Source organism: Bactrocera latifrons, unplaced genomic scaffold (assembly GCF_001853355.1).
Source record: "Bactrocera latifrons isolate USDA-ARS-PBARC rearing strain unplaced genomic scaffold, ASM185335v1 scaffold_175, whole genome shotgun sequence".
Taxonomy (NCBI): Eukaryota; Metazoa; Arthropoda; class Insecta; order Diptera; family Tephritidae; genus Bactrocera; species Bactrocera latifrons.
This window is the reverse complement of record NW_017535241.1, coordinates 476,190-490,426: the sequence shown is the minus strand read 5'-3', so window position 1 is coordinate 490,426 and position 14,237 is coordinate 476,190. Positions and strand designations below refer to the sequence as shown.

Sequence of the window (14,237 nt, the reverse complement as noted above, 5' to 3'; positions counted from 1 at the left end):
GTTGCACCGAAGCTAAATACCCTTCACAGGTGCATTTCTTTTAGTAATTATGTGTTCAGTTTGTATGGAAGCTATATGGTACAGTAATGCGATCTGAACAATTTCTTCAGAGATTACATTGTTGCCCCAAACAATAATCTATACCAAATTTCGTGAATATATCTTGTCAAATGTGAAAGTTTCCCATACAAGAACTTGATTCCGATCGTTGAGTTTGTATGGCAGCTATATGTTATAGTGGTCCGATATCGGCAGTTCCGACAAATRARCAGCTTCTTGAAGAGAAAATGACGTTTGCAAAATTTCAAAACGATATCTTAAAAACTGAGGGACTAGTTCGTATACATACAGACAGACGGACATGGCTTAATCGACTCAGCTCAACATACTGATCATTTATACATATACTTTATAGGGTCTCCGACCCTTCCTTATGGGTGTTACAAACTTCATGACAAACTTAATATACCCGATTCAAGGTATAAAAAATTTATAATTTTAAACGGAGCAGTTGAACGAAGTGATTGCTTTTTCCAAGTTTTCACTAGCAAGTACTTTGTTTTTACAAGTTAATTCTGCTAAAATAATACTGTGGGCAAAAAATAGTAAGACTTTTTAATTAAAATGTCGCGCGAAAACCCTTCCTCCAAAATACCAGGTTGTACAATAAGTTTTGTTGTTTGATAAGAAAAACATAATTTTATGATTTCAAATACACTTTAGTTACTTCTGCAAACTGGGTTTTTTTAACCTTTTTAAAATGCTCCAAATGTTGCTGAGAAAGTCGCATTCGAATGTGTTTTTCTACCATTGTTAGCGAATGCGGCACGCATTGTGCACACAACTTTCTAAAGGACAAATTTTCACTTAAAATAAGGCTCACACTGCTCACACTGCTGCAGGATATTCTAATTTTTCCATTGTAAATAAATACAGTGACACGGCGACGCTAAATGGCTTGTAAACAAAGAATGAATGCAGAGTGTACCAAAAAAAAAAAATTTGGGCTAGTAGAAACGCCCTTTCTTATCGAACGACAAAACTTATTGAACAACCAGGTATTTCTAATTTGGTATGACTGCCAATGACTTCTGTATCAAAAGTCATTAGTGTTTAGTATACGCTTGTCTTTCTGAAGCACATAAAGTCTATTCGGTGATTTTTACGATGAGTAAACTTATTCAGCTAAGAAGTTCCATCAAATTTTAGGTGCGGAATCAAACATCTGATGTCAAAATGTTCAGAATGTTGGAAAAAGTTTACAGTGATAATTGTATGTCACGAGCAAGCGTTTTTGATGATATAAATTATTCAAAGAGGATCGACGACTAACCACGTTCAGGACGGCCATCAACATTAACTGCTGATCAACACTGGTGCTTGAGAATCGACGATTAACAGTCAGAAATCTTACTGACATCGGTGGAATATCGGAGGGATCAGTGAAACCTTTGTGAAACACGATTGGTTCCAAAATCACTAACTTTTTTCGAAAAACAACGTCGCATTAACGGCTTTGAAAATATGCCTTCCGACTATCAGGATATCATGAAACGTGTTATTACTGGCGATTTACATCTCATTGTCCTATTGTCGTCCATGCTATAAGGCAGAATGGATAACAACTCCATCAGCAGAAGCTATATACATTCCAAAAGATTCTTCAAGTATTACAACTTACTAATCAAAGTGCTCATAAACTTTAGACAGATCTTAAGCTTAAAATCCTATATTATTTGAAAATACAGTGTAGCAGATGTCATTTTAAACATTTAAGCGAGCTTGACCTTTCAGTCATTGATTTCAAATATCTCGAAAACACAAATTTGTATACAAAATAACGATGTTTTTTGTGAAGTTCTTTGATGTGATCAATGAGCTGGAGCCACTATTGCAAATAAGACCCATTTTGACGTATTTCGCATGGGAAACTTAGTGGTGTAAACATTTTGTTCAACGGTTAAAACTAGATCTTCTATTCTAATTTCCAACAATTCGGACGATAACTAGCAGAAATAGTCCGTCAACACTACAATACTTTTACCAGTTTAAGGTATCGGGATTTGCTTCCAATCAGGCATACTAAATGGTCCAGATATACGAAAGCTGATTAAAAGTGACGCATTCAACAATATTGCTAACAACTACGATGTTTCTATCGCAAGGATGTTAAGAGCATTCTCGGGAATAGGCCAAAATGTTACAACTAAGCGAAAAAAACAGCTAGATAAGGAAAAAAGGGGTCATAAGGTCATAAAAAAACCTAACACATACGAACGCCAAACCCTGTGAGGGTTTTACTATACTGACCTAGTACCATCACTCTGACTTGGAATTTCTCACCCCCCAGAGTTCTTGAGTTTTAAGTGTCCGTATGTTTGTGTTATCGGTGCGAAAATGAGCTTCGAACAAATAGCCAACATTAAATATTGTTTTAAAACTTTTACCGAAACGCTTCTATTGATGAAACAAGTTAATGGCAATCATTGCCTATCCCGTAGCAGAGTGCAGGAGTAATTTCAACGTTTTCAAAGTGGTCGTGAGGACATAAATGACGATCAACATGTGGGCTAATCAAAATCCGTGATCACCGGAAATTCCATCGAAACTGTGTGTGCATTCATCAAAAATCAGCCGAAATCATCATTGAAATTCATCGAAATGGAACTGAACATCTTCAAAACATCGATTTATCGCATTTTGACCGAACATTTGAGTTTACGAAAGGTGTGTGCACGGTTTGACTGATCGCACAAATTGACTGACGACCAAAAATTGCTCAGAATTCAAAAATAGATCTACGCTTGTTATTGATTATTTGACCAAAGCTCACATTTTAACAATTAACCACTCCCCGCATTCACCTGATATAGCACCGTGCGACTTCTTTCTTTTCGGAAAAATGTATTTGTCTATGAAAGAAAAGCGTTATGCAGACGTAGTGACCGTTCAAAAGTCTTGCACCGACATACTGGCGCATTCGAGCTACAACACTCATTCGACATGCTTTCGGACCGTCAAGAAAGCTGTATTCAAGCAGAAGGAGACTATTTTGCACAAAATAAATTGACTTTGCAGAAAAAACCATTTGTTCTGTTTTTCCAAAGTCCTGTTTACTTTGGCACCTTGAATAACTGTCATACAAACTGATAAGATAAGATAAGAGATATTTTTTTCTTAATCAGTAAACTTAATTTGAATTGCAGGTGGTCTATGCCAAACATTATATACATTATAGCTTTAGCAGCTGAACTTATCGTTTTTCGTCTTTCTTATTTGTGAACTCACCTTGCAACTTTTTCTCGGTCTCCCAAAACTTCTGCAATTCGGTGAAATATTTATCCAGAATGAAAACTTTTGACAGGCCTAATGTGGCCATCGTTGATTAACATTTGTCTTCGATACACAAAAATCTTGTATGAACGTTGTGAATGTATAGAAATACAAAGGCGACTAACACACGTGCACACATATGTATAGGTAAAGGTGCAACACACGCGAAACGCGGCTAAAATAAACTGGAAAGCGGGAATCAGGTTGTTAATTTTTGTATTATTTTATTGGATTTTTTTTTTCTTTTCTGAATTGCGTCTTTGTTGCAATTTAAAGGCTGAGAAGATAGTGCAAAAATTCACTGTCTCTTTGTGTGTATGTGTGTGTATATAGATTTGTGTGTGGTATGTAGCTATCGCAGCAACTTCGTGGTGGCGCCTTCAAATTGGGCAGCAATGGTACGGAAACGTATGGAATGGCGGAATCGAACTGGAATTCTAAAATATTCACCACAAAGCAAAGCAAAGGGCAACTGCAATAAAGCATTACTCTACTGAAGCAGCATTATGTTGCAAGTGTGTGCAAACGGGCGCATGAGCGAGTGAAGTAAATATGTAGAAACGCGAATGGCAGAACGCGCACTGTGCTTAGCTAACTTAACGTGAGACGCGATGCGACGCGGCAGCAAATTCAAATGTTGCGGATAACACCGAAATGTGGCACATTGACGTCGCACAAAACAGGTTTATGCAGCGTACGTTGTTTTTGTATGTATAAGTGAGTGTAAAATTGGCGGCGCGGCAGCTATTCGACGTGTTTTATGGTGGCGCGCGAGTGACGCGCGGGGGGCGACGCGGCTGCTGCCCAAAACTGTATCTATCACTTGCAACGCGACTGAAATGGCAGCAATGCTGCAGAGGCTTGAGTAGTTGTTGAGTTTTGTTGTTGTTTTGAATGAAATTTGTTATTGTTATTTCTTTTTTGTACTTTATTTGTTGCGTTTTATTGTGGTTTTAAATTATATTTGTTGTTGTTGTTGTATTTTTTTGTGGTTATTCTTTTTTTTTTTTTTTTTTTTTTTTTTTTTTTTTTTTTTTTTTTTTTTTTTTTTTTTTTTGCTGTTATTCTTTTTTATTTCTAATCTTGTTGTTGTTTCTTACCCATAGCTTTAGTTGCTCTTTATTCTTTTTATTTACCGTTAATGTTTTTTATATTTTCTTTTTTGGATTTTATTTGTTGTGTTTTAAACTTTTGTAGTTGATTCTGATCTTGTGCTTCGTTTTTGTAACTTTCTGCCTTAGCTGGTTTTTGGTTGTTGTTTTATACTTTTTTTTTGCTTTTGTTGTTTTCATATTTTTTATTTGTTGCAATATTTGTTTATTGTTGTTATTTTATTTTTTTAATTATATTTTTGCTTTTGTTGTTATTTTATTTTGTAATAATTCTTTTTTTTTTTTGGTTTTGTTGTTGTTAATTTTGTTGCTTCTCTAACTTTTAGCTCCAGCTTCTTAACATGATGCAGGAATTTGCGCTTTGCCATTGCTTAAATTTTTGTTTGTTGTTGTTTTTCACATTTTTTCTTGTTGTTGTTTTTATTGTTTTCATGACTTTCTGCTCCGACTTCTTAACTTGTCGCAGGAATTTCTACAATTCCGCCCATCAAGTTGCTGCACAACAAGTGATACTGCTATAACAACAACAACAACACAAACACTTATACTAACACCAACACCAACACACTTGCAACACAACGCAAGGCACATCAACAACAAAAATAGATGAGGCACAGGCAAAATGTGCATAAAAAATAATAAAAACAAAACAAATAAACCGAGTGGCAGACGCAGATTTAGGCAGCAAGCCGCACGCGCAGACATACACACACATCGGCTATACATACATATGTACATATGTATAATATATGGTATACCGTAGTCTGGACGTTTGCAGCCTTCCACGTATATTTTAGGCCATTGCTTTAATTCTGATGATTTTTAGTTGCGCTGCAGTGTTGTCGTTGTTGTTCTTTTACTTTGCTTTTTTTCATGCTTTCTTCCCCTTTCCTTAGTACTGGTGATATCCCTTTTTTAATTTTTTATTTCCTGTATTTTTATTTTTGTTGCTTTTTATGTTGTTGTTGTTTTCATATTTTTTTCCTTAATATTTGTGTGTCGCTTTTATTTTTTTTATTTTTATATTAATGTATTTTTTATAGTTGTTGGTTGTTATTTCTTGTTATTGTTTTAGTTTTTATTATTTATTTTTTCTTACACGCTGCTTTGTCGCGCCATTGCATTGTGGTACCTTACAATTTTTCTTCTTGTTGTTATCATTTTTATTGGTTTTGTTGTATCTTCATATACTATACATAAATTTTTGAACAACACTTTTCAGAACTGGTAACTTGCTCGACGGCTCCAATGCGCCACTGACGCGCACTTCTTGTTGTTGTCGCTGCTGATCAGCAAGTCAGCCCAATCAACGGATACACACTACACACAAACACACACACAGACACATCGTTGCACATGCGCACAGTCATTATGAACACTTCTTAGCTGGCGTGTTTGGCTACCGCCACACAGCGTTCGTTGAAATGGGTATACACCGCGCACCATACAAACATACAGACAATTTTTTGTGGCCAGCTAATGCCTTTGCGGCTATATGCAAAGCGTTGTTTGTATGCTTTTACATATAATTAGATTTTATTTCTTTCAAAAATTATTTTTTAAATTTTTAATTTTCAAATTCACACCTCATATTAGGTTTTCCAGCACTTCTAGCTCATTGCTTTTGTATGCAAGCAGCTATTTTGATTACTTTACTTATATTTCCATACATATACATAAATTATTTTTTTTACACCTTAAATCTTCACTTGGCTTACGTCCGTAAAATCTTTTTCAACTTAACACTCTCGCTGCTCTCGGTCTACTAAACGCGTCCGATTGGCGCAAGTGCTCTTGTGGCAAAAACGTTTACCTGCTCGAAACAATTAAACAATGTGCTGTGTTGGTGTGGTAGCAAACAGGTCGTGCATGCGCTTGCGATGTGCGCTCTCGCAGCAACACCTGAGCAAGCACACACATATCCAAAATCACATACAAGCATAAAATATCAACAACCGCAAAGAAGACAAGCGTAGATATAAGACTGAGCGGCAGTCTCTACTGTCGCTCCAATTAAGCAGAAGGCAGGCTCTATTGCTACTCCAAAGCAACTTCTTCCAAAAAAACAAAGAGCCAGCCTCCAATAAGCAACGACTCTCTCGATATTGTGTACTTGTTGCACGTGTTGTAAGTAGTCGTCAATGTATTTGTGTGAATCAGCTGTCATTATGTTATTATGAAATTCTAACTAAGCTCAGGTTGGAACTACATGGCGTGCGCCTATAAATATGCAAGTATTTTCGTGTAATGCTTAGAAAGTTACTTAAGCCTGAATTAGTAGCAGCGCAACGTAATGGAGGCAATGTGAACGAGAAAATGAGATCTATGTTCGACCAAAATCTATGTATTCACCGATGGACCAGATGGTGAAACAGGAAACTGAGCAGTCGTAGTCTTCCACCATAGAATTTTTCACAAAGACCGAGAAAATTAGATACACATAGAGTTAAATAGAACATTTTTCTTCTCCAGAAAGAAAAATTAACCACCAGTACTGAGGATCAAGGGAATCTATGTATTCAACCATGGAATATACAGGAACATGTCGTGAAACAAGAAACTGAGCAGTCGCAGTCGTAGTCGCAGTCTTCCTCCATAGAATTTTGCATAAAGACCGAGAAAATCAGATCCAAGTGGAATTTAATTAGAATATTTTTACCCAGCATAGAAGAATGGACAGGTACTGTTTCGAGCGAAATCTTTTCAATCACCGATGGAGCATATGGTGAAATAGGCACATGAGCAGTCTGCATCTGTAGATTTTTACACAAAGAAGTCTGCTTCAAACTAAAGGACTACAATTCAGTCTTTCTAATCGAAATTCTTGAAATAACAGCAGACGCCAAGTGGACTTCTGTTCTAATCAGCAAGTTCAGTTACTTTCAAATGAACAGCATAGTAACAATATGACTATCCGCAGAGCCAGGTTTAAAAAAATTTCGGTAGGAAACGCGGTAAACATCATCTAAGAGCCCAATCAATTTGAAACAGAAGGAAATGAAAAGGCAGATGAGTTGGCTCCCTTGTGAATAGCCAGTTGCCTTCATTTGCTTTAGAAAACTCAGGTTCTTCAATTGTTACTTGAAATCTAGAAGAATACTATCTAAAGTTTTGGTACACTCGGTGGGCACAGGGTACAACACAAAAGTACTTTGGGGTGAGAGGGTTCTAAGCAACATTGCAAAGCTCATCCTAGGATATTTTCCTTAAAAAAATACTAAAGTATAATCAGCGGAACCCAGAGCATATGCAGAAAACGATATGACACTGGATAATTACTTCTGCAAGTGGCGAAAGAAATTTCTTTCACGGCTCCCAATGTTTCAACTTGAAAGATATTGGGCAGTTCTTCTTCTTTTTTGACGTAGACACCGCTTACGTGATTATAGCCGAGTTTACAACAGCGCAGTAAAGTGGCGAAAGAAATTTTTTTCACGGCTCCCAATGTTTCAACTTGAAATATATTGGGCAGTTCTTCTTCTTTTTTGACGTAGACACCGCTTACGTGATTATAGCCGAGTTTACAACAGCGCAGTAGTAATTTTTCCTTTTCGCTATTTGTCGCCAGGCTGTTGTGTCCTTTTCATTTTGGGTGCCAAACCCTGCGCACAACCCTGGGCAGAGATGATTCGCCTTCTTACTTAAGCTCGTCTTAAGACCGAAAGTCGTGAGTTGCTTGAGCCATATGTAAACGAATTGTTTCTGGCCACTTCCAAGTGAATAGCGCTCAGAGAGTTTTCCTCACTTGCGTGAACTTCTACACATGGCTCCATCCGGCTAGTGTTTTCATGCATTTGGACGTCATGACATCTTCTAATTCACTGAACTATGCCAATAGTGTCGTATATCTCGTACAGCTCATCGTTCCATAGGCTACGGTATTTTCCTTTGCCAATATCAAAGCATAAATCTTCGAAATCTCGAAAACTCTTAACGCCAACTCATCAGCAGTTGTCATTGTCCTTGTCACTGCACCATATAGCAGCACGGGGATGAGTGACTTGTAGAATTTGGTATTTGATGTTCGAGAGAGGACTTTATTTCTCAATTGTATACTCAGTTCTTTACTAAGGTTAAAAATTCAGACTTCACTAGCTTAGGTCTGCCACTTCATGAAAAAATACAACAAACACGAAAGAAAGGGTTAAGTTCGGGTGTCACCGAACATTTTATACTCTCGCATGATAAAGTGATAATCGAGATTTCATAATCCGTCATTTACATATTTTTTTATTTTGCTGTAAAATTAATTACATTAGATCAATTTGGGTACTTTGAGTATTGAATTATATTTACATTTATTTTAATTGTATTGAAAAGTTATAGTCCGATCACGACAATTTTTCCACAAGGGATACCTCAGCTCAARTACCGTATTTGTGTAAAGTTTTATTCCGCTATCATCATTGGTTCCTAATGTATATATTATAAAGAGAAGGCATCAGATGGAATTCAAAATAGCGTTATATTGGAAGAAGGCGTGGTTGTGAATCAATTTCACCCATATTTCGTACATGTCATCAGGGTGTTAAGAAAATATTATATACTGAATTTCATTGAAATAGGTCGAGTAGTTCCTGAGATATGGTTTTTGGTCCAGTGGGCGAAGCCAAGCCCATTTTCAATTTAAAAAGGTGCAGTTTCCTTCTGACATTTCTTCAGTAAAATTTAGTCTTTCTGACGTTTTTCGTTGGTCGGTTAACGCACTTTTAGTGATTTTCAACACAACGTTGTGGGCGTGGTTATTATCCGATTTCTTCCATTTTTGAACTGTATATGAAAATGCCTGAAGGAAACGACGCTAGAGAGTTTGGTTGACATAGTTATAGTAGTTTCCGAGATATTTATAAAAAACTTGGTAGGGGGCGAAGCCACGCCCACTTTTCCAAAAAAATTACGCCCAAATATGCCACTCCCTAATGCGATAATTTGTGCCAAATTTCACTTTAATATCTTTATTTATGGCTTAGTTATGACACTTTATAAGTTTTCGGTTTTCGCCATTTTGTGGGAGTGGCAGTGGACCGATTTTGGCCATCTTCGAACTTAGCCTTTTTATGGAGCCAAGAAATACGTGCACCAAGTTTCATCATGATGTCTCAATTTTTACTCAAGTTACAGCTTGCACGGACGGACAGACAGACATCGGGATTTCAACTCTACTCGTCACCCTGATCACTTTGGTATATATAACCCTATATCTGACTCTTTTAGGCTTAGGACTTACAAACAACCGTTATGTGAACAAAACTATAATACTCTCCTTAGCAACTTTGTTGCGAGAGTATAAAAATATATGAATGTTTAGTCGAACCATCTGGGTGTCCAACTTTTGTAACCTCTGAAAGAGATAATAAAAGAAGAATGGGCGATTTCGATAATATTTAAGAAGGTATATTCCAAATTATGGCAATTCATAAATCGTATATAAACAAGTAAGAAATATTACATGTAATGATACAATGATGACGCCGGTCCTTGGCTGTATTAACCGGCTTCAAAAATGGAACATTTCGCTTTCAAAATCAATTCCCTATTCTAGAATTGAGACTTCTTTCACCTTTCATCGGTAAAACTATGGTACAGCGATTCGCCGTGGAATACACTAACACGAGTACCCTTTTCCTGAACCATTCATTACGAGTCTAACGTAATGGCTCTAAATATGTGTATAATAGGCACGACAAATTCTCGTGCTCGTCTATGGCTCACTCCTCTTCAAAATCAAAAAAATATATCTATTATTTTGCATTAAATTTAATGTATTATTTGTTGCTCTCGTAGAAATCCTATTCCTTCTAGTCAAAAAACTGGGAGAGTAAATTTTGATAAACTTCATTTGAGTCTAATTTTTCACCAACAAAATCATTCGTCATAAGCAGAAGCACGTAGTGCTCACTTTGTGCTAGATAAAAACTAGATGAATGCATATGAAACTTTCGGTCAAGCTCTCTAAGCTTTTGGCTAATCACTAGCGATGTGTTCGGTCTATCGTTGTCATGATGGAACACAATTACGTTTCTTCAATCGCCAGATATGACCGCTTTTGTAGGATTACTTCCTTCAAACGGTTCAATTGTTGACTGATCCGAATGCAGAGTTTGGCTATAAGGGAGCAACTTAGAGTAGATGAATATTTGTCAATTCCACTGAATATATAGCAAAAGCTGGCTGACCGAAATGTTTAGCTTCTGGACAATCGATGGTGTCCATCTTCCATTCATGCCCAAACAATACTGAGCCATGCTATCAGAAATCTGTCTGAAAGATGTTTTAGCACAAAATCTTATCATCTATCTTTTGTGGCATAACCCGATCTCTCTTAAAACTCGTGTTTCAAGTAAATTTAGCTTTTCCACTAGCCTTTTTTTGACAGATCACGCGTGAGTCACTAAAAGTTTACACGAAGACCGTGGAGAGTCAATTCGTCGCCGTTAGCAATAAGTCGGACTGACGTATGGAATGGAAAGCGTACAAGTGCAGCTTATGCAAAAACTAAAGCCGATCGACCTTCTTATGCGACATCGGTTCGCTCTATGAGCTCCTGAAAAGTTCCAAGAAGATCTGGCAAGCAAAATTGTCACATTTGGAGCAAAAAGCAACCTGAAGACATTCAAAAGCTGCCATTTAATGCAGAAAAAACAACGGTCAGGTGACAACGGAGAACGTAAATGTCCTTGGCGACCGTTGTAGCGGCGTTATAACTGACTATGTGATGCCTGAAATTGAAGCTCGTGATCTCGACGACATTTGGTTTTGATAAGACGGTGCCACTTCCCACACATCGCGTCAATGAATCGAATTTTTGAGAAAACACTTCGAGGCGCAGATGATTTCACGTTTTAAAATGGACGATTGGCTGCCAAGATCGTATGACTTTTTTATGAGGAGATATGTGAAGTTTACTCGGACAATTGCGCTTCAATTCAGGCCTTGGAGCAAAACTAGTAGTAGTAGTAGTAGAAATACTTGAAGAAGTCATCGAAAATTGAACTCCACGGATGGACCATCTGAGTTGTAGTCGCAGCCAAAATTTTAAAGAGATCATCTGTAAAAAGTAAATGCCAAAGAATGTTCCTTCGAATGATAATTAATACTCTAATTAAATTTGAAGTTTGTGTGTTTTTTTTAAGTAGTGAATCTCGGAATAGATCACTCTTTATATATCGTTACAAATAAGCTAAGAATAGATGATCTAAAACAAGGCTTGCACTAGTTACCTTTTTTACTTTTTACAGAAAACACTTGGCCGGCAAGCTTTTTCATAAGGTGATTGTGAGATCGCTGTAGCAAGTACATAACGGAAGAGCAAAGGAATCGGGAGGAAGCAATTGATATTACCATTTGTCGATTATAGTCAGCGAATAACTTTAATATAACCGCTAAAACGTCACAACTTTTAACTACAACTCAGTAACCCTCATGCTGAAAACTTCTTGCAACAAAGCAATTTCCGAACACTTTCGATTCGAATTACACACATCTTTTTGTAAATTAATTGGCAGTCATAAAATAGCTAATGACAGCCAAAAAACTAACCAACTGGCCAATAACATTAACAAGTACAACAAAAACGTGGTGAGAATTTCATCACGTTGTTGCAATTAAAATACTTCAACGATATCATTGTGGCTGTTGTTCTAAATATTCGACACGCGATCGTATTGCGCTTACCTGTTGTTGCCACAGCTATCGTTGTTGGGGTTGTTGTTGACGTTGTTTTAGTTGGCGTTTCAGGCGCATTGCGCGCTTTCTTGCGTTTTAGCAGCGGCAATGTATAAAGATTTCGCAATTCTACATTTTGTCGCTGCTGCTCCGTCGGCTCATCGGATTTTATTGTCACCGCTATGGCCTCCGCTGTTGTAGTTGGGGCAATCACAGACTGCTTAGCCGCAGTTACAGTCGCTGGTTGTTCACATGCAACCGTTGTTGTTGCTGTTGTTGTTATCACATTCTTTGGTTTGTTTTGTTGCAATAGAGCAGCAGCGCTGCAACCAGAATAAAAAATATTCGTAAAAAAAATATTTGCCATTACATTTGGTATTTTGTAGGTGCTCACCTGATCGCCTGTTGGTATTGACAGAAAAAGTCCGGACGTATGCGATGTCGACGCAGGAAATTATCGCAAACGACACGCAGCATATCGGCACTGGCCGTTAGCCGTTGGCCACTAGGCGCATCAGCAGCGCTGTCACTGCTGCTGTTAGGACTGAGGCGCGGACTTTCGTCACTCGCTGCGGCATCGTTTTGTCGTGTCGCAGGTTGTTGGTGTGTTGAGAATTCTTCAATTTGCGGCAAGATGTCGCCCAAAGTGTCGAGAATATTGGTGAAGAAACTCGAAGTGCAATAAGGAAATGAGATAATGCCGCCACTGCTAATGCTGCTATCGCCGCTGCCAGTACCGCTATGCGTCTCGGCGCTGCCTGTGAGTGAGTCATTGCGCTCTCGTTGATTACTAGGTAATCGAAGTTTGGTTTTGAAACTTTTACTTTTACTTTTATTTGTTTTATTATTATTTATTGGTGGTGTTTGCTTGATTTCTGCTTGCGTTGCAGACTCTATGTATTCGTCGTAAGTCTCATCCGGCAGCAACATATCATTTTGCGTGCCAAAATTGCCGTAACTCTATTTAGAACAAATCTGTTTGAAGATAAAAGAAATAGATAGTGATTAAAAATTGTTTCTGAAAATCAAGTGGTTAAGTTTGACTGAAAAAATATAGGTTATGTTCAGTAAAATACCGTTAAAATTTTTTATTAATATTTTAATATTTTTTAAAAAATATGATGAAAAAAACTAAAGCATAGTCATCAAGAATCAGCCTACAGAATCCTTAGATTACGCCTATTTGTTGTCATCTAGATTAACAACAGAACTCACGAGTAAAATGTGTCTCAATTGTGTCTGGATTGAAAATCAGATCTACAAAGCTCAGACCGCCAAACTCTGATCTAACTTAGAAGCTTATGAATTATGTAAACAATAACTTAAAAAAAAATGCTCGCTATCCCCAACGAAGCCTTTGGAATTATATGTCATCTAAAATATGTACATATGTATGCCAAGGAACAACTTTACCGAGTGCGTCATAGGTGCTGTTTTATAGCAGATTAAAATGGTGTAGAAAAAATATCTTGATTCCGATCGATCAGTTTCAATGGCACCCATATTCAGTAGTGGTCCGATCTTAACAATACTCGGCTATAATAAAGGGTGATCCATTTCGATGTTACCTACTTTTTTAAAGAAAAAACACAGAACCTCAAATTTAATGTTAAATAAGAAATATTTTATTCGAAGAATTTACTTTTTAAAGACTATCTATTTCGGTTTTGTCTCAGTGGTCCATCCGTTGAGTCAAATTTTCGATGACTCGTTCGAATTTTTCGACTGGTATCGACTGACACACGTGATATTTTTGTCCAAGGCCTGAAACGAAGATCGATTGTCCGCATATCACAGCATCATTGTGGCCGTTCCTTCTTAATTGACTCATTGAGCCAATAAAGAATCTTAACGCTGAACAAAATTTGGCTCGAAAACAGCGGATCTTCTTGGAACTTTTTAAGAGCCCAGAGGGCGAAGCAATGTCACTTTCGAAGGTTGAGAATTTTCAGTATTTCTTGGCTCCATAAGAAGGTTAAGTTCGAAGATTGGCAAAATCGGCCCACTGCTACGCCCATAAAATGGCGGAAAAGGAAAACCTATAAAGTGTCATAACTAAGCCATAAATAAAGATATTAAAATGAAATTTGGCACAAAGGATCGCATTAGGGAGGGGCATATTTGGAC

The 14,237-nt window shown here is 37.3% G+C and overlaps 1 protein-coding gene across 5 annotated transcripts in view; it reads right to left on the bottom strand.

The window, feature by feature from the left end:
- Positions 1-14,237, bottom strand: part of LOC108967086 (myosin-G heavy chain) — a 64,368-nt gene that overhangs the window by 18,191 nt on the left and 31,940 nt on the right. Inside the window, exons 2-3 of one of the 5 annotated variants that reach the window (XM_018930333.1) lie at positions 12,505-13,085; positions 12,120-12,433 (exon numbers count right to left, since the gene is read on the bottom strand). In XM_018930333.1, the coding sequence (XP_018785878.1) occupies positions 12,120-12,433; positions 12,505-13,040 (850 nt within the window). In that variant the 5' untranslated portion in view covers positions 13,041-13,085. Of the gene's footprint in view, positions 1-3,288; positions 4,237-6,031; positions 6,202-12,119; positions 12,434-12,504; positions 13,086-14,237 lie in introns of those variants that run through there. The other 4 variants (XM_018930337.1, XM_018930334.1, XM_018930335.1 and 1 more) reach the window with 4 other exon arrangements.